This window comes from Macaca nemestrina, chromosome 8, assembly GCF_043159975.1.
Source record: "Macaca nemestrina isolate mMacNem1 chromosome 8, mMacNem.hap1, whole genome shotgun sequence".
Taxonomy (NCBI): domain Eukaryota; kingdom Metazoa; phylum Chordata; class Mammalia; order Primates; family Cercopithecidae; genus Macaca; species Macaca nemestrina.
This window is the reverse complement of record NC_092132.1, coordinates 412,564-439,616: the sequence shown is the minus strand read 5'-3', so window position 1 is coordinate 439,616 and position 27,053 is coordinate 412,564. Positions and strand designations below refer to the sequence as shown.

The following is a 27,053-nucleotide window of genomic DNA, read 5'->3' as shown; positions in this document are numbered from 1 at the left end:
TATTTTTAGTAGAGCTGGGAGTTCACCGTGTTAGCCAGGATGGTCTCGATCTCTTGACCTCGAGATGCGCCCGCCTCAGCCTCCCAAAGTGCTGGGATTACAGGTGTGAGCCACCACTCCCAGCAATGTAATACTCAGAAGTAAAAACTCGGCTGGGTGTGGTGGCTCATGCTTATAATCCCAGCACTTTGGTAGGCTGAGGCCAGTGGACCACTTGAGGTCAGGAGTTCCAGACCAGCCTGGCCAACATGGTGAAACTCTGTCTCTACTAAAAATACAAAAATTAGCTGGGTGTGGTGGCGCACACCTGTAATCTCAGTTACTCGGTAGGCTGAGGCAGAAGAATCGCTTGAACCCAGGAGGTAGAAATTGCAGTGAGCCAAAATTGCACCACTGCATTCCAGCCTAGACAACTGTTTCAAAGCCAAACCAAACACAGCTGGGTGTAGTGGCTCATGCCTGTAATCCCAGCACTTTGGAAAGCCAAGGTGGGTGGATCACTTGAGGTCAGGAGTTCAAGACCAGTCTGGCCAACACGGCAAAGCCCCCTCTCTACTAAAAATACAAAAATTAGCCAGGTCTGGTAGTGGGCACCTGTAATTCCAGCTACTTGGGAGGCTGAGACAGGAGAATCACTTGAACCTGGGAGGCGGAGGTTGCAGTGAGCCGACATTGTGCCACTGCACTCCAGCCTGGGCAATGAGAGTGAAGCTCTGTCTCAAAAACAAAAACAAACAAACAAAAAAACCCCAAACTAAACCAAACAAAAACTGAAAAACTCTTTGAAGAAAATATAATGGAAAAGCTTCACGACCGGGGACTTGGCCATGACTTTTTGCATATGACACCCAAAGCAGAGGCAACAAAAGAAAAAAATAAGTGAATTAAACTTCATCAGAATGGAAACTTCTGTGCACCAAAGGCAACAATCAAGAGAGAGAAAAGGCAACCAACAGAATGAGAGAAAGTATTTGCAAATCATATATCTAATAAGGAATTCATATCTAAAATACATAAAGAACTCCTAAAACTCAACAACAAAAACTAAAGAGCCAAATTCAAAAATGGGCAAACTTGAATAGCGGTATCTCCGAAGAAAATATACAAATGGGCAAATTTGAACAGCGATATCTCCGAAGAAAATACACAAACGGTCAATAAGAACCTGCAAAGATGCTTAACATTAGGAAGACGCAACCCAAACCACGGTGAGACACTACTTCACGCCATTAAGATGCCTATTATCAAACAGGCAGAAGATATCAAGTTGGCAAGGATGCAGAACTGGAACCGTTGTGCTTTGCTGGTGGGGATGTAAAACAGCACAGCCGCTGTGGAGAACAGTTTGACCATGCCTCAGAAAGTTAAATCATTACCATATATATTTTTTTCTTTTGAGACGGAGTGTCACTCTGTCACCCAGGCTGGAGTGCAGTGGTGTTATCTTGGCTCACTGCAACCTCCACCTCCTAGGTTCAAGCGATTCTCCTGCCTCAGCCTCCCGAGTAGCTGGGACTACAGGCATGCACCACCACGCCTGGCTAATTTTTCTATTTTTAGTAGAGACAGGTTTCACCATATTGGCCAGGCTGTTCTCCAACTCCTGACCTCAAGTGATTCGCCCATCTCAGCCTCCCAAAGTGTTGGGATTACAGGCATGAGCCACCATGCCAGGACAAAACAGTTAAATTACCGTATGATTCAGCTACTTCACTCCTAGGTATAGAGCTAAAAGTACTTCAAGTAGGGATTCAAAAACATTTTTACACCAATGTTCACACTAGCACTACTTACAATAGGCAAAATGTAGGAACACCCAAGTGTCCAACAACAAATGAATGGATAAACAAAATGTGCTATATATATACAATGGAATATTACTTGGTTATAAAAAGTAATGGAGGCCAGGCACAGTGGATCACACCTATAATCCCAGCACTTTGGGAGGCTGAGGCGGGCGGATCACGAGGTCAAGAGATCGAGACCATCCTGGCCAACATGGTGAAACCTCATCTCTACCAAAAATAAAAAATTAGCTGGGTGGGGTACTGCGTACCTGTAGTCCCAGCTACTCAGGAGGCTGAGGCAGGAGAATTGCTTGAACCCGGAAGGCGGAGGTTGCAGTGAGCCAAGATCGCACCACTGCACTCCAGCCTGGTGATAGAGCGAGACTCCATCTAAAAAAGATAAAAGTAATCGAGGCCAGGCACAGTGGCTCATGCCTGCAATCCCAGCACTTTGGGAGGCCAAGGTGGGGATCACTTGAGGACATGAGTTCGAAACTAGCCTGAGCAACATGGTGAAACCCCATCTCTACCAAAAACTATAAAAATTAGCCAGGCATGGTGGCATGTGCCTATGGTCCCAGCTACTCAAGAGGGTAAGGTGAAAGAGTTGCTTGAACCTGGGAGGGTGAAGTTGCAGAGCCAAGATCATGCCATTGCACTTCAGCCTGGGTGAGAATAAGACCCAGTCTCAAAAAAAAAAAAAAAAAAAAAAAAAAAAAGAAATGAAGTTCTGAAACAGGATACAACACAGAGAAACCCCTTGAAAACATTATGCTGAATGAACTAAGCCAGACAGAAAGTAACACAGATTATATGTTTCCACACATATTTATGTTCCCAGAATAGGCATATTCAAAGAAACAGAAAATAGAATTGAGGTTACCAGCAGCAGGGAGAAGGGTGAAATGAAGAGTTATTGTTTAATAGGTACACAGTTTGTTTGGAATAATGAAACAGTTCTGGAAATACACAGTGGTGATGGTTACACGACACCACGAATGTACTCAATGCCACTGAATTGTACACTTAAAAATGGTTAAAATTGTAAATTTCATGTTATGGTTATTTCACTACAATAAAAAAGGCAACTTCAACTCTACTGACATAAAAAGTATGAATGATATGTTTGTTTCATTTATTTTTTGAGACGGAGTCTCACTCTGTCACCCAGGCTGGAGTACAGAGGCACAATCTCGGCTCACTGCAACCTCTGCCTCCCAGGTTCAAGCAATTCTCCTGCCTCAGCCTCCCGAGTAGCTGGGATTACAGGCGCCCACCACCACACCCAGCTAATTTTTGTATTTTTAGTAGAGACAGGGTTTCACCATGTTGGCCAGGATGGTCTTGGACTCCCGACCTCAAGTGATCCACCCACCTTGGCCTCTCAAAATGCTGGGATTACAGGCGTGAGCCACCACACCTGGCCGATGTTTTTAAATTTACAATATGTAAAAATGTTAAAATATGTGGTATTATCTTCAGTGTGAATTTTCTGATATTGAGGAAATAGCAAAAGTGAAGATCCTAGGTGCTGCAATGACAAGCATTGCAGTATTTTCTTTTTAAAATGCTCCCCAGTATGTCTCAAAGAAAACTTTCCTAAATCAGCAGCAATGAATTATTTTTCTAAGTGGGGGAGATTACAGGAGCTTCTTTTTGCTCACTTTTCTCTCTCAATTTCTCTAAAATGAACATGCACTGCATTTGATTTAAGAAAAGAGGTTTAATGAGAAATGTCCTTTCACCCTATGAAAACATCGTGTGGATAATAAATAAAGGGCAGAGTCAGGTGCCGGGGGCGCATGCAGGAAGTGCTCAGCTGGACTCTGCCCTCAGACACTTCTCCACTGTTACACGGAGAAGTCCTCCCGGAGGTGAATCCGCTGATGCTGACACATGTTGGAACTGTGCCGGAAGGCCTTCCCACACTCACTGCACTTGTAGGGCTTCTCCCCGGTGTGGATCCTCCGGTGCTGAATCAAGTAAGTGCTCTGGCTGAAGGCTTTCTTGCAATCACTGCATTTGTAGGGTTTCTCTCCGTGGTGCAACCTCTGGTGGTGAATGAGTCTGGAACTGTTGTGGAAGGCCTTCCCACACTCGCTGCACTTGTAGGGCTTTTCTCCTGTGTGAATTCTCTGATGCTGGATGAGGTGTGTGCTCTGGCTGAAAACTTTGCCACAGTCATTGCATTCATAGGGCTTCTCTCCAGTGTGGCTTCTCTGATGTTCCACAAGTTTGGTTTTTTGAATGAAAGCTTTCTCACATTCATTACATTTATAGGGTTTCTCTCCAGTGTGAATTCTCTGATGTTGGATAAGGTTAGAACTTTGGGTAAAGCCCTTGCCACATTCCTTGCACTCAAATGGCTTCTCTCCAGTGTGAGTCCGACGATGGCGGATAAGGATTGAGCCATCACTGAAGGCTTTCCCACAGTCATTACATTTATAGGGTTTCTCTCCAGTGTGGATCCTCTGGTGATAAATAAGGGAAGAGTAGGCGCTAAAGTGTTTCCCACACTCACCACACTTGTAGGGTTTCTCCCCAGTGTGAATCCTCTGGTGCTTCATGAGGTTGGGCCTCCGGGTGAATGTCTTACCACACTCGTCACACCGGTAGGGAATCTCTCCTGAGTGCATCCTTCGGTGGTTGATGAACTCGCAGCTCTGGCTGAAGGCTTTCCCACACTCATCACATTTGTAGGGCTTCTCTTCACTGTGAAGCCGCTGATGCTTGACAAGGTTGGCACTGTACCTGAATGTTTTCCCACAGTAACTGCAATAATGCAATTTTTTCTCAGTAGGAATTTTCTGATCTTCTTTAACAACTAAGTTTGCACTCAAGATTTCCCCAGAGTCACGAACTGTCTTTGTTTTTTTTGACCTGTGTATGCGCTTATGGTTGTTGAGATAGGATCTCTGTTCAAAACTTTGCTCGCATATATCACATTTGTGAGGGCTCTGATCGGGAACAGCTCGTGACACCAACCTGAGGCTTCCCCCAGACCCCCTGCTGCTCTCCCCGTTGGTCAGTGTGACTGCCCTGGGGCCTCTCTGCTCCAGCTTTTCCAGGCTCCCCTCTGCCTTCCTGATGTGGTCACAGGCTTCTACTGGCTCAGATCCCTGGGGAAAAATCCCCCTCAGCTGGCCTAGTTCTTCCTTACCAAATGTCTCCCGTGAAGTCAACTCCTTGTACTCAGTTCTGGTCCCAAGAGCTGAAACAAAAAACAGAACATCTAAGGGTCACCTGCTCTGACTCTGGAAGGCAGGCATGAGATGCTGCTGGCCACCTGTGGTGTACTGATTTGATCATCTCCAAAGTCACAACAGCCTTGCAAAGATGGGAGTCTGGAGCTCAGAGGCTTATGCAGCTCACCTAGGGCCGCAGTCATGTAGCCCTTCACTCACTCACTCCTTCCTTGATTTGACACTCACACAACAAACTTCTCCTGGGTGGCCACTCCCCAAGAATGGGGAGTGACAAGTACCCAAGTGGGGTCCTGCCACATGGCCCCTCAGAGACTGATACCAGCAGCCACACTCAGGATTGATTAGTCCTGGCCCCTACTTGCCAGCTGAGTCACCTGAGGCAACAACTCACCTACCTTTCTGAGGCTTGATTTCTCCATCTGTGGCCACATGGCACTCATGAGAACAAAATAGAGTAATACAACAGACTGACCATGAAGAACTCAGCCCAGTGCCCAGCACAGCGAGTTCCAGGTGCAAGCATCTCATGACTGCCACTTTGATTACTGCTCCCTTCCTAGTCCTAAGGGGTCTATCCTTCCACCCCTTGCCTGGCTCTGCACCGCATACAAACAGGTGATGAACACCAATATCGGCCAAGATGTGCAGCAGACAGTGCTCACATACTGCTACAGGAGCCTGTGCTGGAGCTGCTGCTGTGGGGGACGGTTTGGCAACCTTATCTAAAGCTGCTCTATGAACATGCTGACTCAGCGCTCTGCTCGCAGGTACACACGCACCAGAAATGTATTCCGGGCACCGGAGAGATCCATGCACAAGAGCGTCCACAGCAGTCCTGTACAACCCCAAACCTGGACAACTGAATGTCCTCCACAAGTAGAAGGGAACATAAATTGTGGTATGTTCATACAATAGAACAATGGCAACCAAACAGACCACACTGCTGCTCCAAGAAACACAAGCAGCTCTCACAACGTTCAGCAAAAGATGCCCTGTGTGCGTCTAGACAGAAAAATCCAAAGGAGGAAGCGGCCTCTTGTGACAGGAGTCAGAGGGAAGACCCCTGTGGGGAGCAGTGGGAAATGACAGAGGAGAGCCAGGGAGCTCCTGGGGGGCTGAAACAGTCTGTATTTTAATCTGAAGGATGATTTTTCATAAAAATTCACTGAGTTGTAAACTTAGGGTTTGTCCTATTTCTACAGATATTTACATTCAAATAAGCAAATTTACAAAATAAGAAGTCCTTTGAGCCAGCAGTTCCTTCCTAGGATATCATCAGACACATGCAAAAAGGTGACCAGCAGAGCTATCCAATCTTTCGGCCTGCACTTCCAGTGAAGACATGACTGAGACTCACGCGCACAGAAATGGAAACACATTCCGTGTCTGCACGGCAGAACGCACTATCATTCCTGTTAAGAGGCAGTGTCAGCCAGGCATGGTGGCTCACGCCTGTAATCCCAGCACTTTGGGTGGCCAAGGCAGGTGGATCACAAGGTCAGGAACTTGAGACCAGCCTGGCCAATATGGTGAAACCCCATCTCTACTAAAAATACAAAAACTAGCCAGGCGTGGTGGCGTGTACCTGTAGCCCCAGCTACTCGGGAGGCTGAGGCAGAAGAATTGCTTAAACCCAGGAGGCGGAGGTTGCAGTGAGCCGAGATCGCACCACTGCACTCCAGCTTGGGCAACAGAGCAAGACTCTGTCTGAAAAAAAAAAAAAGAATGGTTCGCACCTGCAATCCCAGCACTTTGGGGGGCCAAGGTGGGAGGATCACTGGAGCCCAGGGGTTCAAGACCAGCCTGGGCAAAACAGTGAAATGCTGTCTCTACTAAAAATACATACATTAGCCAAGCGTGGTGGCAGGCACCTATAGTCCCAGCTACTCAGGAGGCTGAGGCAGGAGAATCACTTGAAACTGGGAGGTGGAGGCTGCAGTGAGCCGAGATTGCGCCACTGCACTCCAGCCTGGGCGACAGAGCAAGACTCTGTCTCAAAAAAAAAAAAAAAAAAAAAAAAAAAAAAAGGCAGTGTCTGGACCAGGTGCAATGGCAGTGGCTCACACCTGTAATCCCAGCACTTTGGAAGGCCAAGGTGAGAGGATCACTTGAGCCCAGGAGTTCAAGACCAGTCTGGGCAACATAGTGAAACCTCGTCTGTAAAAAAATCAAAACTTAGTGTGAGTGGCACATGACATGCCTGTGGTCCCAGTTACTCGGGAGGTTGAGATGGGAGGATCGCTTGAGGTCAAGGCTGCAGTGAGCCATGATCATACCACTGCACTCCAGCCTGGGTGATAGAGGGCGACCCTGTCTCAAAAAAAAAAAAAAAAAAAAAAAAAAAAGGCTGTGTCCATACATAACAGTGGAAAGGCCAGTGCTAGAAAAGGAATACCCTACAACACAACTGTGTCTGGGCAGTGAGATTCAGGGGGATGTGTACTCTCTCACTTTTCCGTAGTGTATTAATTTAGAAGAGAGGGGAATTAAGTGATAGCCTCCATTACTAGGCCCTCATTGTCTGGCATAAGCTCTGGAGGACAGGGTTCTGTGGGGTTCTGCAGACCCTAACCTCCCCTTACAGCACCCATGGTCTGCACCTACTCACTCCCCTCTACACAGGACCTTGCCTGGACTGTCCATTCCTGTTTTCCACAGAAATGCTGTCCCGGAGAGATTCTGCTCAATAATCTCCCCACCAAGGTGCCCAGACTGAGAGAGGTGACCTGGGCTTCAGCAAAGGCCACCGTCAGGCCTCCTGTGCTAGCCCCAATGCATCTTCCCCGCAGACTCCTGATTCATTAAACAGACACGCTGGACCCTAACAAATGCTCATTCGGTGACTTGAGTTGGGGAGCAGACCCCCTCACGCACCTGGGCTGTTGACTTTCAGGTGCTCTCTCCCAGAGGTGCCCTGAACATCCAGGACCCAGGGCTCATCCCCTCGCTCCAACTGCGAGATCACTCCAGGCTTGGGGCCTGCAGGTCCTACTCCTGGGAAGGAGACAGGGACTGGGGTTGGTACCAAGGACACAGGGCAGCATCTAGTGCTGTCTCACCCTGGGGCAGCAGGGTAAGGGAGGCACAAGCAGAGGGGGTGATGGAAGCCTGGACACCCTCTGGAGGGCACTGAGATTGGGCTGGGGCAGTCCTGAGCGTAAGGGAACAAGAGCTCAGGGGTTCCCTCCACTAGGAGGTGTGCAACTCCACCCCCGACCCCGGTCCCCCCGTCCCACCAGGGAGGGGTCTGCCTGGGACCTGGAGCGAGAGGGAAGGGAAGGGCTGACTCAGGAAGGTCCCAGCACTGCCCCTCCCCTCATCTTCTCAGATCAGGTGCCTACCTGAGATAAAGGTCATCACCTACCTCTGTGCCCAGGGGGTGAGGCCCCCAGCCCAGCCTCTGCTGAGCCCTTAGCACCCAGGGCTGTTCCCAGAGCTGAGTCCTAGTGAGGGCCTTACCCAGTGAGACTAGGTTCCCGTAGGTCTCCAGCATCACGTCCCTGTAGAGGCCCCTCTGAGCAGGGCCCAGGCGGCCCCATTCCTCCCGAGAGAGAAACACAGCCACATCCTCGAAGGTCACCTTGGCCTGGAATGACAGCGACTGCTATAGCCCAGGTGTGGTCCGGAGTGGGCTGGCAGGGGCAGGCAGGCAGCAGAAGCATGCTAAAGGCACCAGCACAGTGGGTGGCTGCATGGGGGTCCCAGGGTCACCTCTACCATTATGTCAGCACCCCAAACCAGAGACACCTGACAGTGTTTGCCAAGGAAAGCCCTGGGTAAAGATTTCACTCCTCCCAGGAGGACAGATACTCACCTGGGGTGGGGCAGACAGGAACCAGGCCGCCATTGCCTAAAGGCTGGGCTTTCTGAGGGCGGGGCACAGGAGCTGCTCACTCAGGTGCTGAAGGAAGAGAACAGAACAAGTGGAGGCCCAGTCTGGCCCCTTCTTCCACAGCTCAGGCTACTTGGTGCTGCCATAAACAGTCCTGCCTGCCTCACTGGTCCACCCCCACCCATCCCCATGGGGGTACTGCTAACTGGCCTCCCAGACTCGTAAACAAGTTCTCCATTATCTCAGGTAGCAGAGCATATTACATATGCATCAAAGAAAATGCTAAACCATCACAGCCACGCTTGATGCACCACTACCTTTCTACCCCCACATCCTCATGTCCTCACCTGTCTACCCTCACATATGCACGTCCTCACCATCTGCTTCTTTGTTTGATCACCATTAAATAGTGTGGCCTCCCAGAGCTCGGGGCCTTCGCAGCCTCCATACTAGCACTGGCCCCCTGGGCCCACCTTATGTACTCTTAACCTGTCTTTTCTCCTTTGACTCCGCCAGACTTCACAGCCCCCACAGCCTGGTGTTGGGTCTGATCACCCCAACAATCACACCCGGTTAATTTCTGTATTTTTTTGTAGAGATGGGGTTTCGCCATGTTGCCCAGGCTGGTCTTGAACTCTTGAGCTCAATCTTCTTGTTTCGGCCTCCCAAAGTGCTGGGATTACAGGAGTGCACCAAAGTGCCCAGCCTCCAGTCTCACCTCTACTGCCTGCTGCCCTTGGGCTGTCTATCCCCCTCCTCCTCTCTGGCATGCTAAGCTCTCTCATTCAGGAGGAAAACAACAATACTCATTCACTTTACATGGAAGAATGAAGACAAAATGTTAAGGGCTAAGGAAGAAAATTAAAAATGATAGAAGGGGCCAGGCTCGGTGACTCACATCTATAATCCTAGCGCTTCAGGAAGCTGAGGCGGGAGGATAGCTTGAGCCCAGGAATTTGAGACAAGCCTGGGCAATGTAGGGAGACCTCAATGCTACCAAAGAAAAGAAAAAATTAGCCGGCTGTGATGGCACACACTTGTAGTCCCAGCTACTTGGGAGGCTGAGGTGGGAGGATCACTTGGGCCCAGGAAGTAGAGGCTGCAGTGAGCTGTGATCACACCACTGCACTCCAGCCTGGGTGACAAAGCAAAATCCTGTCTCAAAATAAATAAGTAAAATAAGGTTGACTCACTTACCAGAAGCATGAGACTCTTGGATTAGGTACACATGATGCAACTATTTGGCCTAAAATAAAATAACACAGAAAGGCTAAATATCAGTAAATATTAGATCAAACACTAGTTAAAATAAAGCTGTGGTAGCTACATACCTTTTCTATATCTTTAAAGCTTTTTATTGAAGTATATTTATATTATAAAAGTTGACAAATCCTGAGTACACAGTTCAGTGGATCATCACCAACTGCACAAGCCCATGGAACCAGCACCCCAGTCAAGAAAGAACAGGACAGGCCATGCACGGTGGCTCATGCCTGGAATCCCAGCACTCTGGGAGGCTGGGGCAGGCGGATCACCTGAGGCCAGGAGTTGGAGACCAGCCTGGCCAACATGGTGAAACCTCGTCTCTACTAAAATACAAAAATTAGCTGGGCGCAGTGGCAGGCACCTGTAATCCCAGCTACTCAGGAGGCTGAGGCAGAAGAATCGCTTGAACCTGGGAGGTGGAGGTTGCAGTGAGCCGAGATCGCGCCACTGCACTCCAGCCTGGAGGACAAGAGCAAGACTTCGTCTCCAAAAAAAGAAAAAAGAAAAGAAAGCAAAAATTACTAATAGGAATTTAAAAAAATGCATATTACTAAAAGTCCACCAAAAAGCTTTAATAATTACAAACAGGTATTGATCTATCAAAGAGGAACTGGTAAATCCTCCTCTGGAATGAGTTTTTTTTTTTTAAGACGGAGTCTCGCTCTGTTGCCCAGGCTAGAGTACGGTGGCGTGATCTCGGCTCACTGCAAGCTCTGCCTCCCGGGTTCACACCATTCTCCTGCCTCAGCCTCCCGAGTAGCTGGGACCACAGGTGTGTTTAATTTTTTTTTATTTTTAGTAGAGACGGGGTTTCACCATGTTAGCCAGGATGGTCTCGATCTCCTGACCTCGTGATCCGCCTGTCTCGGCCTCCCAGAGTGCTGGGATTACAGGCGTGAGCCACCGGGCCCAGTCAAGATTTTTAACATACTTCCCTCAGAAACAAGTGGGTCAAGTAAAGAATCTCATGCTTAAAGCATAGAGAACACACTTTTCTTTCACCATACTGAACATTACCAAAAAAAGGGCAACAGAGACAGTTTCAACAAATCCCAAAGGAATATATCATTGGCAAAATAATTCCTACCCATATTGTTGTTATATTAGAACTATACGATGAAAAGTTACCCTCTCTCCAGAAGAATACAGAAATGGAAACTAAAGTGGAAACAGAACCAAGCCTACCTAAAGAAAACTGCGCATCCTTAATAGACTCATTTTAACAGGAAAGACTAAAATAAATAATCTAAGTATTCAGCAAGAAATCAAATGCAGGCTGTGGCTCATGCCTATAATCCCAGCAATTTGGGAGGCCGAGGCAGGTGGATCACTTGAGGTCCGGAGTTCGAGACCAGCCTGGCCAACATGGTGAAACCCCATCTCTAAAGAAAAATACAGAACTTGGGACTGGGTGCAGCGGCTCACGCCTGTAATCCCAGCACTTTGGGAGGCCGAGGCGGGCGGATCACAAGGTCAAGAGATCGAGACCACCCTGGCCAACTTGGTGAAACCCTGTCTCTACTAAAAATACAAAAACTAGCCGGGCATGGTGGTAGGCACCTATAATCCCAGCTACTCAGTAGGCTGAGGCAGGAGAATCTCTGGAAACTGGGAGGCAGAGGTTGCAGTGAGCCGAGATCGTACCACTGCACTCCAGCCTGGCCACAGAGCGAAACTTCCACTCAAAAATAAATAAATAAATAAATACAAAACTTAGCCGGAAATGGTGGTGTGAACCTGTAATCCCAGCAACTTGGGAGGCTGGGGCAGGAAGATCACTTGAATCCAAGAGGTGGAGGTTGCAGTGAGTTCAGATTACATCACTGCACTTTCCAGTCTAGATGACAGAGTGAGACTCTGTCCAAAAACAAAACAAAAACAAAAAAAAGAAAATAAAAGAAATCAGATGCAGAATAAGAAAGTAACTCAAGGAGGGCTGGGTGCCGTGGCTCACGCCTGTAATCCCAGCACTTTGGGAAGCTGAGGCAGGCGGATCGTGAGGTCAGGAGTTTGAGACCAGTCTGACCGACACAGTGAAACCCCGTCTCTACTAAAAATACAAAAAATTAGCTGGGCGTGGTGGTGTGCGCCTGTAATCCCAGCTACTTGGGAGGCTGAGGCAGGAGAATTGCGTGAACTCAGGTGGCGGAGGCAGCAGTGAGCCGAGATCGAGCCCAGTGCGAGACTCCGTCTCAAAAAAAAAAGAAAGAAAGAAAGAAAGAAAGAAATTCAAGGAAAGAACATGAAAGAAAACAAAACACAATTTAAAGAAACAGAAAGCAATCTCTATGGTCATTCTTTGAAAATGCTAATAAAGTACACAAACACCTGGCAAATCCAATAAAGGGAACAAAAAAAGATGGAAAAGGGGCTGTGCACAGTTGCTCATGCCTGTAATCTCAGCACTTTGGAAGGCCAGGGTGAGTGGATCTCTTGAGCCCAGGAGTTCAAGACCAGCCTGTGCAACATGGCAAAACCCCTCTCTACAAAAAATACAAAAATTAGGCAGGCATGGTGGCATGTGCTTGTAGTTCCAGCTACTTGGGAGGCTGAGGTGGGAGGATCGCTTGAGCCCAGGAGGCAGAAACTGCAGTGAGTCGAGATCATACCACTGCACTCCAGCTGGGGTGACAGAGCCAGAGTCAGAGCCAGGGCCTATCTCAAAAAAAAAAAAGAAAATAGATGGAAAAGTAGAAAAGGAAATGCTACCAAGAACAAAAAAGGAAAGAGTGTATATTTAGGGCAGTTTGAATCTATGCTCCTAGGTTAAAAAAAATAATAATAATTTCAAATAGATTAAAAAAAAAAAAAAAAAAAAGAGCAAAAAGCCAGGTATGCTTGGCTCATGCCTGTAATCTCCATACTTTGGGAAGCCAAGACGGGAAGATCGCTTGAGCCCCGGAGTTCAAGCTCAGCCTGGGCAATATACTGAGACCCCATCCCTACAAAAAATTTAAAAAATTAGCAGGGCTTGGTGGCACATGCCTGTAGTCCCAGCTACTCAGGAGGCTGAGGTGAGAGGATCACTTGACCCCGGGAGGCATAGCAATAGTTCTCAGAGTGTGGCTCAGGGACCCTGGGGTTTCATGCATTCAAGTTTGTGTTCACAACACTAAGAGAACACATTAGAAGCATGTGCAGTAGAGTCAGTGACCAGAGAGGGATGTTCTCTCTCAGAGCCCGCTGCTATTCAACATCCTAGCCAACGCAGTAAGTCACAGAAAAAAGAAATGTAAGCTACAAGGATCAGAAGAAAAAAGACAAACTCGTCATTCTTTGAGAATGATAAAAACAATCTACATAGAAAATCCAAGAGTATCAATCCACTGTTGGGATGACAAGAGTTCAACAGCATTGCCACAAACAAGGTCAATACAGAATAATTAATAACACTCCTATTCGTTAGCAATCAGCAACCGAAAACTGACCATTCACAATAGCTACAAAAACTACGCAGTACATTAAGTCTTAAAAAAAGATATGTATGTAATGGACAACATTATAAAACTTTATTGAAGTACCTTAGAAAGGTTTATGCAGAAACAGACCATGTTTCTAAATAGGAGGGCTCAATAATATAAAGATATCAATTCTCCCCAAGTTAAATTTATTCTGTGCAATTACAGTAAGCATTTCAACAGGACATGATATCTGACAGAAATGACTCCAAATATCACATGAAATAGTAACGATCTAAGATTAGCCAAGGCAGTGTGGCTGGGCACAGTGGCTCACGCCTGTAATCCCAGCACTTTGGGAGGCTGAGGCGGGCACATCACAAGGTCAGGAGATCAAGACCATCCTGGCTGACGTGGTGAAACCCCATCTCTACTAAAAATACAAAAAAATTAGCCAGGTGTGGTAGCATGCACCTGTAGTCCCAGCTACTCCGGAGGCTGAGGCAGGAGAATGGCGTGAACCCCGAAGGCGGAGCTTGCAGTGAGCCGAGATCACACCACTGCACTCCAGCCTGGGAGACAGAGCAAGACTCTGTTTCGAAAAAAAAAAAAAGATTACCTAACGCAATACCAAAAAAATAACTGAAGGAGACAAGGGTGTGCCCTACTAGATATTGAGACTTAGGCTATGGTAATGGAAAGTGAAGTTTAAGTATAGGAAAAAAGATAATGGAAGACATCTATGCATATGTTAATATACCTGCAATATCAATGGCAATGAAGAAGGACAATAAATGGTATTGGCACAACTGGTTTTCCATTGGAAAAGAAAATTAGTTCCCTGCCTTCTATGGTACACAAATATTTCGGGCAGGTTAAAGACTTAAACATTAAAAAAAAAAAAAAAAAAGGCCGGGTGTGCTGGCTCACGCCTGTAATCCCAGCACTTTGGGAGGCTGAGGTGGGTGGATCACGAGGTCAGGAGTTCAAGACCAGCCTAGCCAAGATGGTAAAACCCTGTCTCTACTAAAAATACAAAAATTAGCCAGGTGTGGTGGCGCGCGCCTGCAATCCCAGCTACTCGGGAGGCTGAGGCAGAAGAATCACTTGAACCAGGGAGGTGGAGGTTGCAGTGAGCCAAGACCATGCCACTGCACTCCAGCCTGGGTGATCGAGCAAGACTCTGTTTCAAAAAAATACATAAAAATGTAAATAAGTAAATAAATAATAAAAGCCTACAAAGAAAACGATTGTTTGAGTCCATTAAAAAGGAAAAAAGGCCAGGCATGGTGACTCACATCTGTAATCTCAGTGCTTTGGGAGGCGGAGTGGGCAGATTGCTTGAGCTCAGGAGTAGGAAACCAGCCTGGGTAACATGGTGAAACCGCAGCTCTACAAAAACTAGCCGACATGGTGGTGTGAGCCTGTGGCAAAACCTCAGGTGGCTGAGGTAGAAGGATCGCTTTAGAGTGGGAGATGGAGGCTGCAGTGAGCCAAGATTATGTCACTACACTCCAGCCCCAGCAAGACCCTGCCTCAAAAAAAAAAAAAAGAAAAAGGATTCTGTACAACACACCACAAAATTAAAAGTCAAGCAGACAAGCTAGAGAATGAAAGATATTTGCAAACATGTAACAAAGCATAAATATACAGAACATATTTAAAAATTTTTTTAATAAGAAAAATGTCACAATTTTGAACAAATGAACACAGGATAGGACCTGGCAAACCCTGTAGTCCCAGGGGCTACTCAGCAGGCTGAGGCAGGAGGATCACCTGAACCTGGGAGTTCTGGGCTGCAGTGTGCTATGCCAACTGGGTGTCCCCACTAGGTTCGGCATCAATATGGTGACATCGGGGAGCAGGGGACCACCATGTTGCCTAAGGAGGGGTGAACCAGCTCAGGTGGGAAACAGGGCAGGTCAAAACTCCTGTGCTGATCAGTAGTGGGATCACGCCTATGAGTGGCCACTGCACTCCAGCCTGGGCAACATAGTGAGAACCCCCATCTCTAATTTTTTAATTAAAAAAAAAAAAAGTAAAGTAAAACCAGACTCTCCCCATAGATTGGGGAAATATAAAATACTTCATAAAATCAAATGTTGAGGACACCGCAAACTGGTACAGTGACTCTAGAAATATACCTGGCCCTACTTGGTAGAACTGAAACCCTCCAAAACTCTCTGTGGGGAAACCTAACTCAAAGTATGTACTCTCACTGCACTCTAGCCTGGGCCACAGAGCCAGACTCCGTCTCAAAAAAAAAAAAAAAAAAAAAAAAAAAGTATGTACTCTATGGAGACTTGCTAAGGCACACAAGAAAAACACAAGAATGTTACCATGTGCCTGTGTAGAAGAAAAAACTTCAGCGTCTATCGGCAAAGTCACAGTGGTGAAAAGTAATGTCAAGGATATAGAGCAGTTATAAGGCTGAGAAAAACTGTCAGCTATAGAATATCCACAGTATAATACATACGTAGATTTTTTTTTTTTTTTGAGACGGAGTCTTGCTCCATTGCCCGGGCTGGAGTGCAGTGGCGCGATCTCGGCTCACTGCAAGCTCTGCCTCTCCAGTTCACGCCATTCTCCTGCCTCAGCCTCCCGAGTAGCTGGGACTACAGGCGCCCGCCACCACGCCCGGTTAATTTTTTTGTATTTTTTAGTAGAGATGGGGTTTCACCGTTAGCCAGGATGGTCTCGATCTCCGGACCTCGTGATCCGCCCGCCTCCGTCTCCCAAAGTGCTGGGACTGCAGGCATGAGCCACCGCACTCGGACATACATATGTAGATTTTTAAGAGACAAAAACAGTATTAGGTATGTAGAGATACAAGAAAACGAGACTGGGCGCAGTGGCTCACGCCTGTAATCCCAGCACTTTGGGAGGCTGGGGCGGGCGGATCACTTGAAGTCAGGAGTTCGAGACCAGCCTGGCCAACATGGTTAAACCCCATCTCTACTAAAAACACAAAAATTAGCCGGGCGTGGTGGCGAGCGCCTGTAATCCCAGCTACTCTGGAGGCTGAGACAGGAGAATCGCTTGAACCCGGGAGACAGAGGTTGCATTGAGCCGAGATCGCGCCATTGCACTCCAGCCTGGGCGACAGAGCGAGGCTCCGTCTCAGAAAAAAGAAGAGAGAGAAAGGAAAGAAAGAAAAGAAGGAAAAGAAAGAAAAAAGAAAAAGGGGAACAAAAACCTGGCTGCGGGGAGAAAAGCCTCGGAGCGCTAGAAGCGAGGAGGGTGGGGTGGAGGGAAGGCACCAGCAGAGGGAGCAGCATGGAGGAGCGCGGACGCTAAATGCAGGAGGGGCGGCATCCGCAGAGGGCTGGGAGGACCGAGAGACGCACGACCCCGCCCCTGAAAAGCTGACAGGAGAGGGGCGTGGGAGGGAGCCGGGATGAGGCCTCGGGCCGCTGGGACCTCGGGGTCTGGAGCGCATCGGGACGCAGAAGCCGCCCTGTGCGGCAGGAGTCCAGGGGGCCCCGCGTGGGGCAAGGGAGCTGTGAGGGGCTCGAGGGCGGAAGGAGCCCCATGAGGAGCGACCCTGGGGCTGGGAGAGGGCGGCGAGGCGCGTCCGTACTCAAGGCCTCGTCCCGGGTCCCTGGAACAGGAAGTGCCGCTGATGGCGGGACGCACCCAGGCCCGGAGCACCGCAAGACAACCGGGTACCGGCGCAGCGCACCCGCCCCCGGCGGCCTCACACTCACCTCAGCGCCGCGGAGCAGCACCGCCACCCAACCTCGCCCGTTCGGCCCTCCCGCCCCGCCAATCGGAGCCGATCCGGAAATGACGTCAGCCAACTGTCCGGGTCCGCGGTGCCGTCGGGGCCGCTCTGGGAAGCTGGGACGCCGCGTCTCGGCTGCCCACCTCCCTGGCTGGCAGTAAGGCTCCGGGGACCCGCGAATGGCAAAGCCGTAAAGCAGAACGCTGCCACCGGGTGGCAGTCCGAAGCCACGGCCCGGAGGCCTCAGAACTGGGGCGATGGTCAGAGTCGAAAACATATTAGTCTTTCCCTTTTTCTGATAAATTCTCTCCCTAATGAGCCACGAAAGGTGCCACAAACAAGAAAGAACTAGGTCCTTTCCTTTACAGAGAAAGAAACGGGAACCGCACCCTTCCTTGGGGCCAAGAGAGGATGCTTACTGGCCCAAGAAGCCTGTCTTGGGTTTAACCCATGGCCCCTCATCCCTGACTCCTGTAAATGGAGCCCAGTGTCCACTCTGGAGAAAAGGTTTTCGGGTGCCTGAGCTAGTTCTGGAGCAAACTTTCCCTGACGGCCGGTCCTTCGGCCAAGCCCTGCATCCACTTTGCCCAGAAGGGAGCAGAAAAGCAGTGACCGCTCACGGCGAAGCTAAGCATCTAGTGCTTTCCCAAGACCCTCTTTCTAGATGCCCCTCCATCCTTCAGGAGGAAACACCGCCCTCCTGGATTCTTTCTCGACCAATCACCTAGGACCCTGGGACCAGCCTTGCGAATGACAGTGTATCTAAACCAGGTCCCCTAGCTACTGGGGGGGGGGTGGGGGTCAGGGCTGGAGTTGGAGGACCACATGAGGCCAGGGGCTTGAGAACAGCCTGGCAATAGCGAGAGCCTGTCTAAAATAAACAGGCCCTGCTGGGTCACTGCCTAGGTGTGGTGGGCGCCCAAAGACAGGTGGAGCCATGCCAGCAGGATGAGGAAAGCCAAGATCATGAAATGGGGTGTAAGGTTCACTCTAGAAACGGCGTGGACCATGACAGTCAGGGGCCACCGTGCAGCCACTTAGGAATTGTCATCCCGGAGTGACCATGGAAGCCTAACGTGACCTATTCTCACCTGCCAGGTGCTCTCCAAGTCTATAGGCAGAGCACACCGTGCCTCATTCTGCCTGCTGTAGTTCCACAGGAGTGTTGTTAGGGGCAATAATCTGCAGCTGCTCCATTTGCTGGTGGAACTTCCTTGTGTGAAAGCGCTGATAGGATGCTGTCCTGGGATCTCCTCATTGTGGTTAAGGGACAAGATACCATGGGCTATGGCCAAACAGGAAGCCCCTCCACCTGCCTCGTGACGGCAATTAGCTTACTTGCCCTCCCATTGCAGAGGGGCAGCTCCCTGACACTTCCAACCTGATTCCACTCACAATCACCACCCTCAGCCTCACTTGTCACTACCAAAGCTAAAAAGAAGGAAGGTATCTGCCCCTGCCAGTAGGGAAAGGCCATGTGCTCAGAATAAGGTAATCAATGCAGCTTTGGGGGCTGTTCCTGGTTAGTTTCTCTGCAGTGTATGGGTGAAGGGACTCGAGTGCTCTGGGATCCCCATACACGCACTGCATACATTCATCCCTTTGTTCAGTGACCTAGGACCCCACACTCAATCACCACCTCAACCTCACCTGTCACTATCAGGCTAGAAAATGAGGTAAGGCATGAGGCTCCACCCACAGGAAAAAGCACCCAGAACCCTCCAGTCAGTGACTACTCTCCACCATGGTAGGGTGGGAATGCATACAGGGTGCTCCCAGTCATCTGCAGAACAGAATGGTAAAGGCCAGGCTAGGAATAACTTCCTGGCTGTAGACAGGGTGTCTGTCCCACGTTCCTCCAGGCCCATCCCAAGTTCTCAGTGCAAGACAGACACCTGCAAGCCCGGTATCCCTGGCAGTAACTTTACAAAAACACACTGACATCAGCAGGACTGTACCCAGTATGGAGGGGAACGATGTAGCCATAAGACCGTGGGCAAAGGAACGCCTCAGGTGCTGAGCAAGTTAGCAGTGAGCCGGCAGAGTGAGGGTATGGTCCAGAACACCAGGCTCATGATTGTGTCCTGTTTCCTGTTCCTCAGTTTCGTCATACGTGAAATGAGTGCTTACATCCAAGCACTGCAAGCCATGGTACTGAGTCACCCACCTAAGTGTCTTGGTCCCCTCTGTGGGGAAGCAAGGGTCTTGCCCAGGGTACCTGCACCTCACTTCTAGTTGTAGACTTTTCCTTCAAGCTTCCACCACTCATTGGTGGTCTACTCCAGTAGTCTACCTCCTCCCAGTACCAACGAGGGGGATCCCATAGAAATCCTCCCAGCAGGGACCCCTCCCTTTGAAACTATGGGGGTGGGCACAGCCTGGTGGCATAAAGACAAACTTTATTGAGGCTCTCAGCACTAGTTCTCTTTCTCCTGCACAGTCTTGGTTCCCCGGAGACGTCCAGTCCGGCGGGCAGCAATGAGACCCACTTTGCGGCCAGCAGGGGCATCTCTGCGGATGGTAGAGGGCTTGCCAATGTGCTGGTGGTTGCCACCTCCGAAAGGATGCTCCACAGGCTGTAGGCAGAGGAAGATAGCTTTAGAATGCGGGTGAGCCCACCTCCTTCAGGAGGGTTGGAGCAAGATCAACAGTCCTGTGACTACAAACCACCACCCACTGCTCCTCCCACTGCAGATGTCCCTCCTGCAGGGCCACCTGTGGATGGGACTTGCCTACTCGTGTGGCCATGGTACCTTGAATACCCAATCCTGCATTTCTGCGTTACTTACATTCATGGCCACACCCCGTACTCGTGGCCAGCAGTTCCTCTTTGCCTTATATTTGTGGTAGGCCCGGCCAGCCTTCAAGATGGGTTTGTCAATTCGGCCACCTCCAGCCACCACACCTGTAAGGGAGATCAGGTACCTCAGGGAACCTCTAGTCGGTCAGAGCACCCCCACCTCCTCCCCTCAATCTCCTGTCATGCACCTTCACAATACTACATCCAACTACCCAGCAACAAGCCCACTCGCCTCCACCCTAGAGAGCCCCTTGCACCCTGTGAGCCAACATCCAGTTTCTTCAATCCACACTGGGCAGTCAAGCCAAGGCCCTCACCTCCATCACCCAGAATGCTGGCTGAGCTCCAAGCATAGGGAAGCAACCCCCTCACCATGTTTGAGACATCCGACATGTCACTCAACCTGACACAGGACACTTGATTCAGCCTGCCCCATCTCAGCGTTGCTTATTCCAGGAATACAACCTCAGGGCCTCCCCTGTGCGAGGCTGAGTTTGTAACAAGGATTCCAAGATGTTCCCAACAGCACAGCGAGTTAACCGAGACTCAAATCCTCCTTCACTCACTCAGTAAGTGATTTTGAGAAAGTCACAAATCTCTCCCTGCCTTATCTGAAAAGGCTGTTAACCAAGTACAGCAATCAGGAAGCCCAGACTAGAATTCAAGTCCCAAGTGACTTAATCCTAATCTCATTTAACGCCACAATAGCAGCAAGGCAAGTACTATTGTGTTCATTTTACAGTGACGAAAACTGAGACTACACAATAACCTCAAACTTACAAAACCCAAATTTTGAAACAACAGGTAATTCCAGGAACCAAGTCTAGCCACTGGCTGTCCGCCGGCGCTCACAGCCTGTTCACCCAACAGCCCTCAGCATTCAACTACTGCCTGGTACTCACCAACCACAGCTCTGTTAGCTGAGGAGATAACCTTCTTGGAGCCGGAGGGCAGCTTCACACGGGTCTTCTTGGTCTCAGGGTTGTGGGAGATAACGGTGGCATAGTTCCCTGATGCCCGGGCCAGCTTGCCACGGTCTCCAGGCTTCTCCTCCAGGCAGCACACGATCGTACCCTCAGGCATGGTGCCCACAGGGAGCACATTGCCAATGTTGAGCTGGGCTGCAAGGGGAAGCAGCATCAGGCCGTCAGCGCGGTAAGAGGTAATGCGACCCCACTCGCTCTAAGCAGCCCGTGAAGTTGCGAGCACAGCATTCAACATCCAGCCTCCCGATGCAGCTCTCTGAGTACCCACCGGTGCCCACCGTAGCCACTGGCCTGGCCACGCGGTGGCCCACCCCAACTTTCTGCCTGCGAGGTTCCCACACCGGTTTAAGACGTTAACTCCTCAGACAACACCCAGACCTCTCCCCACCCCGACCTTCCTTCCCCGCCGCGATGCTAACCCTTCTTGCCGCAATACACAAACTGTCCCGTGTGAATGCCCTCGGCGGCAATGAACAGCTCCGTCCGCTTCTTAAACCGGTACGGATCCCGGAAGACCACCTTGGCGAGCGGCGCGCCGCGGCCCGGGTCGTGGATGATGTCCTGCGGGCAGGGGCGGCGTAAGTGCGGCGTTCCGGCCGGGAGTCCCGTCCCCTCCCGCCCCGCCCTGGCCAGCGTTCCGCACCTTCACGATGCCCTTGATGTAGCCGTGCCGCTCGGCGAAATCCACGGCGCGCAGGCGCGCAGCGCCCTTACGGTGCTTCACGTGCGCGCGAAACACAGACCCGGCGCCCTTCCTCTGTCCACGGATCACACGGCCCATGGCGATGGGTCCTGGGGGCGACTCACGGTTAGCGCGTCCGGGCGGCCCGGGCACCCCCGCCAGCCCGGCTTTCCGGGACCCCGCCTCCAAGGCCGCCGCGCCCACCACCCCCTACCCTCTCCGCGGGCGTCCGCACCGCCATCCTCTCAGGAGGGCCGGCCCGCGTCTCAGCGCGCCTCAAGGAGGAGGATGGCGGCGGATACTGCCCATGCCGCAGCGCCGCATGCACGACCTACCAGCTCACTAGCGCGGCCGAAAGAGGAAACGCGGTGTCCGCGAGCCGCCTTATCTTCCGGGGCGGGGCCCAGGGCCGCGACACCTTCCGGGCGCGCCACGGCCAGTCCAGCGCGGTGCACGCCGGGGCTTGTAGTCACCAGTGGCCGCCGGACCTGCCTACTTTTCCGCCGCTGGGGCCCCCGCGCAGGCGCACCGGGAGACGCGGCGCGCGAGGTCTTGCTGGCGCGGGCTCTGAAGGAGCGAAAGAGTGCTCGGCTTTCACCGGGGTCTCCGGGAGGGCAAGTGTTCTCTGAGTGGTCGAGGAGGCGCCGAGTGGTTGAGTGAACTGTGCAGGGCGTCACAGATCGACCCACTCCGGGCCACGGGGTCTGGGGCTCCCGGCTTTGCCTGGTGAGGGGCTTCCGTGTAGGCGGAGGGGTTCTCGCTGATGCAGAGCAGGAGATGAGCAGGGGAGACGCTTGTACCCCCTCGTGGAACGTCGTGGTTTGCAGGTGGCAGATGACCGTCTCCCTGATGGACGGGCGCTGCTGGACGCGGGGACCTTGTCCACTGTAGGCCCTTGGAGAGGTCGGGCGTCGAGGAGAGGAGCCCGGGGATCCTTGCCGAGGGTGAGGGCCGGCCGGCCCAGGAAGTGGGGAGGGCCAAGCTGGAGGGTCCCGGGGCGAGGAAGAAGGAGCGGGGATGGGCTGGGTCACATGCTGCGGGGAGAACGCATAATAGGAGACTGGACCGTACCCTGACCAAATTCTGTGCGGGAGAGGTGGGTGGGGAAGGAGCAAGAAATGGAAACTGGGAGGGGCAGTGGGGGCCTGAGCTGGAAAGAGTCAGCCCGACTGGGGGTGTCCAGCGGCACATGCTGGGGAGAGGGGCTTCGCGAAATCGGGTCCCTAAGGGGTGGGACCCCGAGGCTGGGGGCGGCGGGTGGTGGGGAAGAGGTTTTTCAGGAGAGAGCCCCTGGCTGAGTGAGCACTGTCGGAGCACAGGCGAAGCTGTGGATGAGGAGGCAGCAAGGAGGTGAAGGCAGGGGTCCCAGTGGGTGGGAGAGGCTTGCAGTCAGGACTGGGAGGTGGGGTATTTCCTAGACCCTGCAGGGGCTCTGGCAGGGTTGACATCGTGAGAAAGAGACAGGAGAGGGTGGAAGGGGTGTCCTGTGGCCGCTGCTGCTCATAGGGGAGAGAAGGGGCTGCTGAAGGAGGCCCTCCCCTAGGGTTGGCAGGGGGATCGAGGAGGAGCTGCCGGGTGGGGACCCAGGAAGCAGCCCAGCCCACAGCAGGGCCAGGGGCTGAGGGGCAGGACTGGACCCCAGGGGCAGGGTGAGGGGTTCTGGGATCAACCCAAAATTGGCCCACACGCCCAGCGTGTCCCTCACTCCTGAGCAAATCTGCTTCTCTGCAGGAGCAGAAGGAGAGTTGGGTGCGGGATAGAGGTGAGAAGAGTGCTTGGACACACAGGCTGTGGGGTTCCCCAAGATGGTCTCACGGGTCTCTGGGATGAGATGCGGCTACCAAGATCCTAGGTGCAGCCAGGAGGCTGACCAGGCCGCTTTAATGCTCGAAGAGACATGGCCCTGCCAGCATCCACCCGACAGTCCTGAGGACTACATGACTAGGCTCAGTCTTGACCTGGCACACAGCAGTGGCTGTGCAGTTCTAGGTCACTTGACAGCCACTCCAGGTGAGGCCGCAAGCACTGGACATGAGGTTTTCCAGCCTTCTGGGGTGGAGCCATCTTTCTTGGGGCCAGGATTAGGCTCTCCCCACACAGCACCTCTGCTTGTGCTACCGATGTCACCCCTAACCTGCTTTTCAAACTTTATTCTTAGAAATTATTTATTTCCAGCCAGGTGTGGTGGCTCATGCCTGTAATCCCAGCACCTTGGGAGACCGAGGCGGGAGGATCACCTGAGGTCAGGAGTTCGAGACCAGCCTGATCAACATGGAGAAACCCCGTCTATACTAAAAATACAAAAGTTAGCTGGGCATGGTGGCAGGCACCTGTAATCCCAGCTACTCAGGAGACTGAGGCAGGAGAATCACTTCAACCCAGGAGGTGGAGGTTGTGGTGAGCCGAGATTGTGCCATTGCACTCCAGCTTGGGAAACAAGAGCAAAACTCCGCCTCAAAAAAAAAAAACATTTTCCTTTTGAAATTGTTCTTCAAATGTTTCTTGTCACATACATTCAGGAGTAATTAGGTATAAACATGAGAAATTGTGATGCTCTGTCTTGCTCAGCTTGGCTCCCCTCCCCCACCAGGATTATCTGCCTGCACCCCCAATCCCCCACAACAGATGTGTCCTTATCTCCCTGCCCCCCCACCGCACCCCCGTAGCATAATTGTATCCCACATATGGGCACACCATCACATATGGCTAAAATGGGATCACTCCGTAATAAAAGGAATATATATATATATATATATATATATATATTTTTTTTTTTTTTTTCTTTTTTTTGAGATGGAGTCTCACTCTTGTTGCCCAGGCTGGAGTGCAGTGGTGTGATCTGGGCTCTCTGCAACCTCCGCCTCCCAGGTTCAAGCAATTCTTCTGTCTCAGCCTCCCGAATAGCTGGGACTATAGGTGCACACCACCACGCCCAGCTGATTTTTGTATTTTTTTAGTAGAGATGGGGTTTCACCATATTGGTCAGGCTGGTCTTGAACTCCTGACCTTAGGTGATGCACCTGCCTTGGTCTCCCAAAGTGCTGGGATTACAGGCGTGAGCCACCACACCTGGCCAATACAGGGTACTTTTTACGGGCCAGGGACTGATCTAAGTACTTTTCATGCACACTGCTTTTTTTCTGAGAGGGCGTCTCACTCTGTCACTCAGGCTGAAGTGCAGTGGCGCTATCTCAGCTCACTGCAACCTCTGCCCTCTTTGAGTTCAAGCGATTTTCCTGCCTCAGCCTCCCAAGTAGCTGAGATTACAGGCGCCTGCCACCGTGTCCAGCTAATTTTTTGTATTTTTAGTAGAGATGGGGTTTCACCATCTTGGCCAGGCTGGTCTTGAACTCCTGATCTCATGATTCACCCATCTTGGCCTCCCAAAGTGCTGGGATTATAGGCATAAGCCACCGCACCCGGCCTCATGCACACTGCTTTTCTAATTTAGTGTCTTACAATTCTGGAGCTATGTCTTGTGAAAACGTATTTCCAATAAGGTTCTCTGAGATAGTTTTCCCATGTGCTTTCAGTGCCTCAGGGGTGGGATTGCCCATAGGAGCCCGTTACCCATTCAGGAGTGGGTGAGGGGAGACCCCAGGGACCAATGCCAACAGGAAGAGGTGGGGTGGTTGGGAGGATGGAGATTGCACATGCTTGGGGACATCTTGAAGGTGCATGTTAAAATTTTTCCGAGAGGGGTTAAGGTAGTGTATTGTGAAGCAACGGGTTAGTGAGTGCTAAATCTCCATGACCCCTGCCGTCTATATGGCTTGGATGCATCATGTCAACCTGACATAAAGCTGTGAGTGAACATTCTCTAGGACCCCACATGTGTGATTAAATAGTTGGAAGTTTTGGCATCCTTTTACAATGAGAGAATAGCACAGGATTTACATAGAATTTTCGGATATCCAAGTTCACCATAATACCCATATTATCTGAAAGTATGTGCCATGGCCCTGAGGGGAGTCATGATCCCTTCCCCAGAGATGGTTGTGGGGACAGAGCAAGTGTCCACCAGTCCCTCCTGCTGTACCCCGAATCTGAAGAGTGCCTCTGTCCTACCCAGCCTGTGCCTACTCCTGAGCAGATCTGCTGTCAGCAGTGTGAATGCAGGAGACACCCTTGGTCCCCCAAAGAGTCTGAGGAACCTAAGGGCATCCAGTCCTGGGACAAGGATCTAGGCAGACATCACACAAGTTTAGGACCACCCATGTAGAGGGCTGGGTTGAGCCTACTTAGACGAGTGTCACCCTCCTGACCCAGTTTCCCCTATCCTTGTGAAAAGGAAGAAAATGATGGTTCCTGGTCTGTCTTGTGCTCAAATCTGACCCGGCTCCCAACCACCTGTGGCTCTGGACGAGTCCCTTACCTTCTTTGATCCTCATACCTCCTCCCAGGGTACGGTTGCCATTCAGGGGATCTGAAAACCTAGAGCGTGTGTGAAACCATCCCTAAAATGTGTGTGGAGGTGAATGGCAATTTTTCAGCACACCAAGTTTCATGAATTGAACTGTTCTTCCCACTTGCATGATGGTTTCACACCACAGTTTAGTGGCTAAAGAATATGTGACTTGAAAAAAATTATTAAATTTTTTAAAAAAAGAATATGTGACTTGGAGCCAGGTCTGTGGGTTGGATCCCAGTTCTGTTACTTAAGAGATGAAACCTTGGCCAGGCACAGTGGCTCACACCTGTAATCCCAGCACTTTGGGAGGTCGAAGCGGGCAGATCATCTGAGGTCGGGAGTTCGAGACCAGCCTGACCAACATCGAGTAACCCCGTCCTTACTAAAAATACAAAATTAAACAGGCGTGGTGGCGCATGCCTGTAATCCCAGCTACTGGGGATGCTGAGGCAGGAGAACCCAGGAGGGGGAGGTAATGGTGAGCCAAGATGGCGCTATTGCACTCCAGCCTGGGCAACAACAGCGAAACTGTCTCAAAAAAAAAGAGACGAGACCTTGGCAGATAACAGGGACACTATGCTCTCCTCATTTTAGTATGGGAACAGTAGTATTTTGATATGATTACCGTGAGGATTAAATTAGTAAATACAAAGAGCATACAAATGTTTACAAAAATCACAGGGCTGTTAGAAGTCAGAATGACCACCCTTATGTGCAGACAGGAGAGGTGGTCTGAAAGTGATCAGAGGGAGCAGCAGAGACACTTCAAGATTCCAGAAACTGGGCCGGGCGCGGTGGCTCACGCCTGTAATCCCAGCACTTTGGGAGGCTGAGGCGGGCGGATCACAAGGTCAGGAGATCGAGACCACGGTGAAACCCCGTCTCTACTAAAAATACAAAAAATTAGCCGGGCGCGGTGGCGGGCGCCTGTAGTCCCAGCTACTCAGGAGGCTGAGGCAGG

The 27,053-nt window shown here is 50.8% G+C and overlaps 2 protein-coding genes across 5 annotated transcripts; both read right to left on the bottom strand.

Moving 5' to 3' along the window:
• Window positions 1–3,490: 3,490 nt before the first annotated feature.
• On the bottom strand, window positions 3,491–17,281 carry LOC105464237 (zinc finger protein 34). Of its 2 annotated transcripts, none has more exons than XM_011711929.3 (6): window positions 17,197–17,281; window positions 10,023–10,071; window positions 8,808–8,894; window positions 8,453–8,579; window positions 7,868–7,987; window positions 3,491–4,998 (listed from the first exon to the last, which is right to left on the bottom strand). In XM_011711929.3, the coding sequence occupies exons 3-6, from the start codon at window positions 8,838–8,840 to the stop codon at window positions 3,638–3,640; spliced, it is 1,641 nt and encodes a 546-aa protein (XP_011710231.2). In that variant the 5' UTR covers window positions 8,841–8,894; window positions 10,023–10,071; window positions 17,197–17,281; the 3' UTR covers window positions 3,491–3,637. The 2 variants fall into 2 exon arrangements, with proteins under 2 accessions (XP_011710231.2, XP_070923658.1); XM_071067557.1 differs by lacking the exon at window positions 17,197–17,281 and adding an exon at window positions 17,070–17,093.
• Window positions 17,282–19,595: 2,314 nt separating this feature from the next.
• LOC105464238 (ribosomal protein L8) lies at window positions 19,596–22,141 on the bottom strand. Of its 3 annotated transcripts, none has more exons than XM_011711931.3 (6): window positions 22,017–22,141; window positions 21,643–21,791; window positions 21,419–21,560; window positions 20,916–21,134; window positions 20,003–20,118; window positions 19,596–19,789 (listed from the first exon to the last, which is right to left on the bottom strand). In XM_011711931.3, exons 2-6 carry the CDS (start codon window positions 21,778–21,780, stop codon window positions 19,631–19,633), a joined length of 774 nt encoding a protein of 257 aa, XP_011710233.1. In that variant the 5' UTR covers window positions 21,781–21,791; window positions 22,017–22,141; the 3' UTR covers window positions 19,596–19,630. The 3 variants fall into 3 exon arrangements, with proteins under 3 accessions (XP_011710233.1, XP_024643266.1, XP_070923663.1); XM_024787498.2 differs by having other exon boundaries at window positions 21,896–22,042; XM_071067562.1 differs by having other exon boundaries at window positions 21,917–22,042.
• Window positions 22,142–27,053: the final 4,912 nt, after the last annotated feature.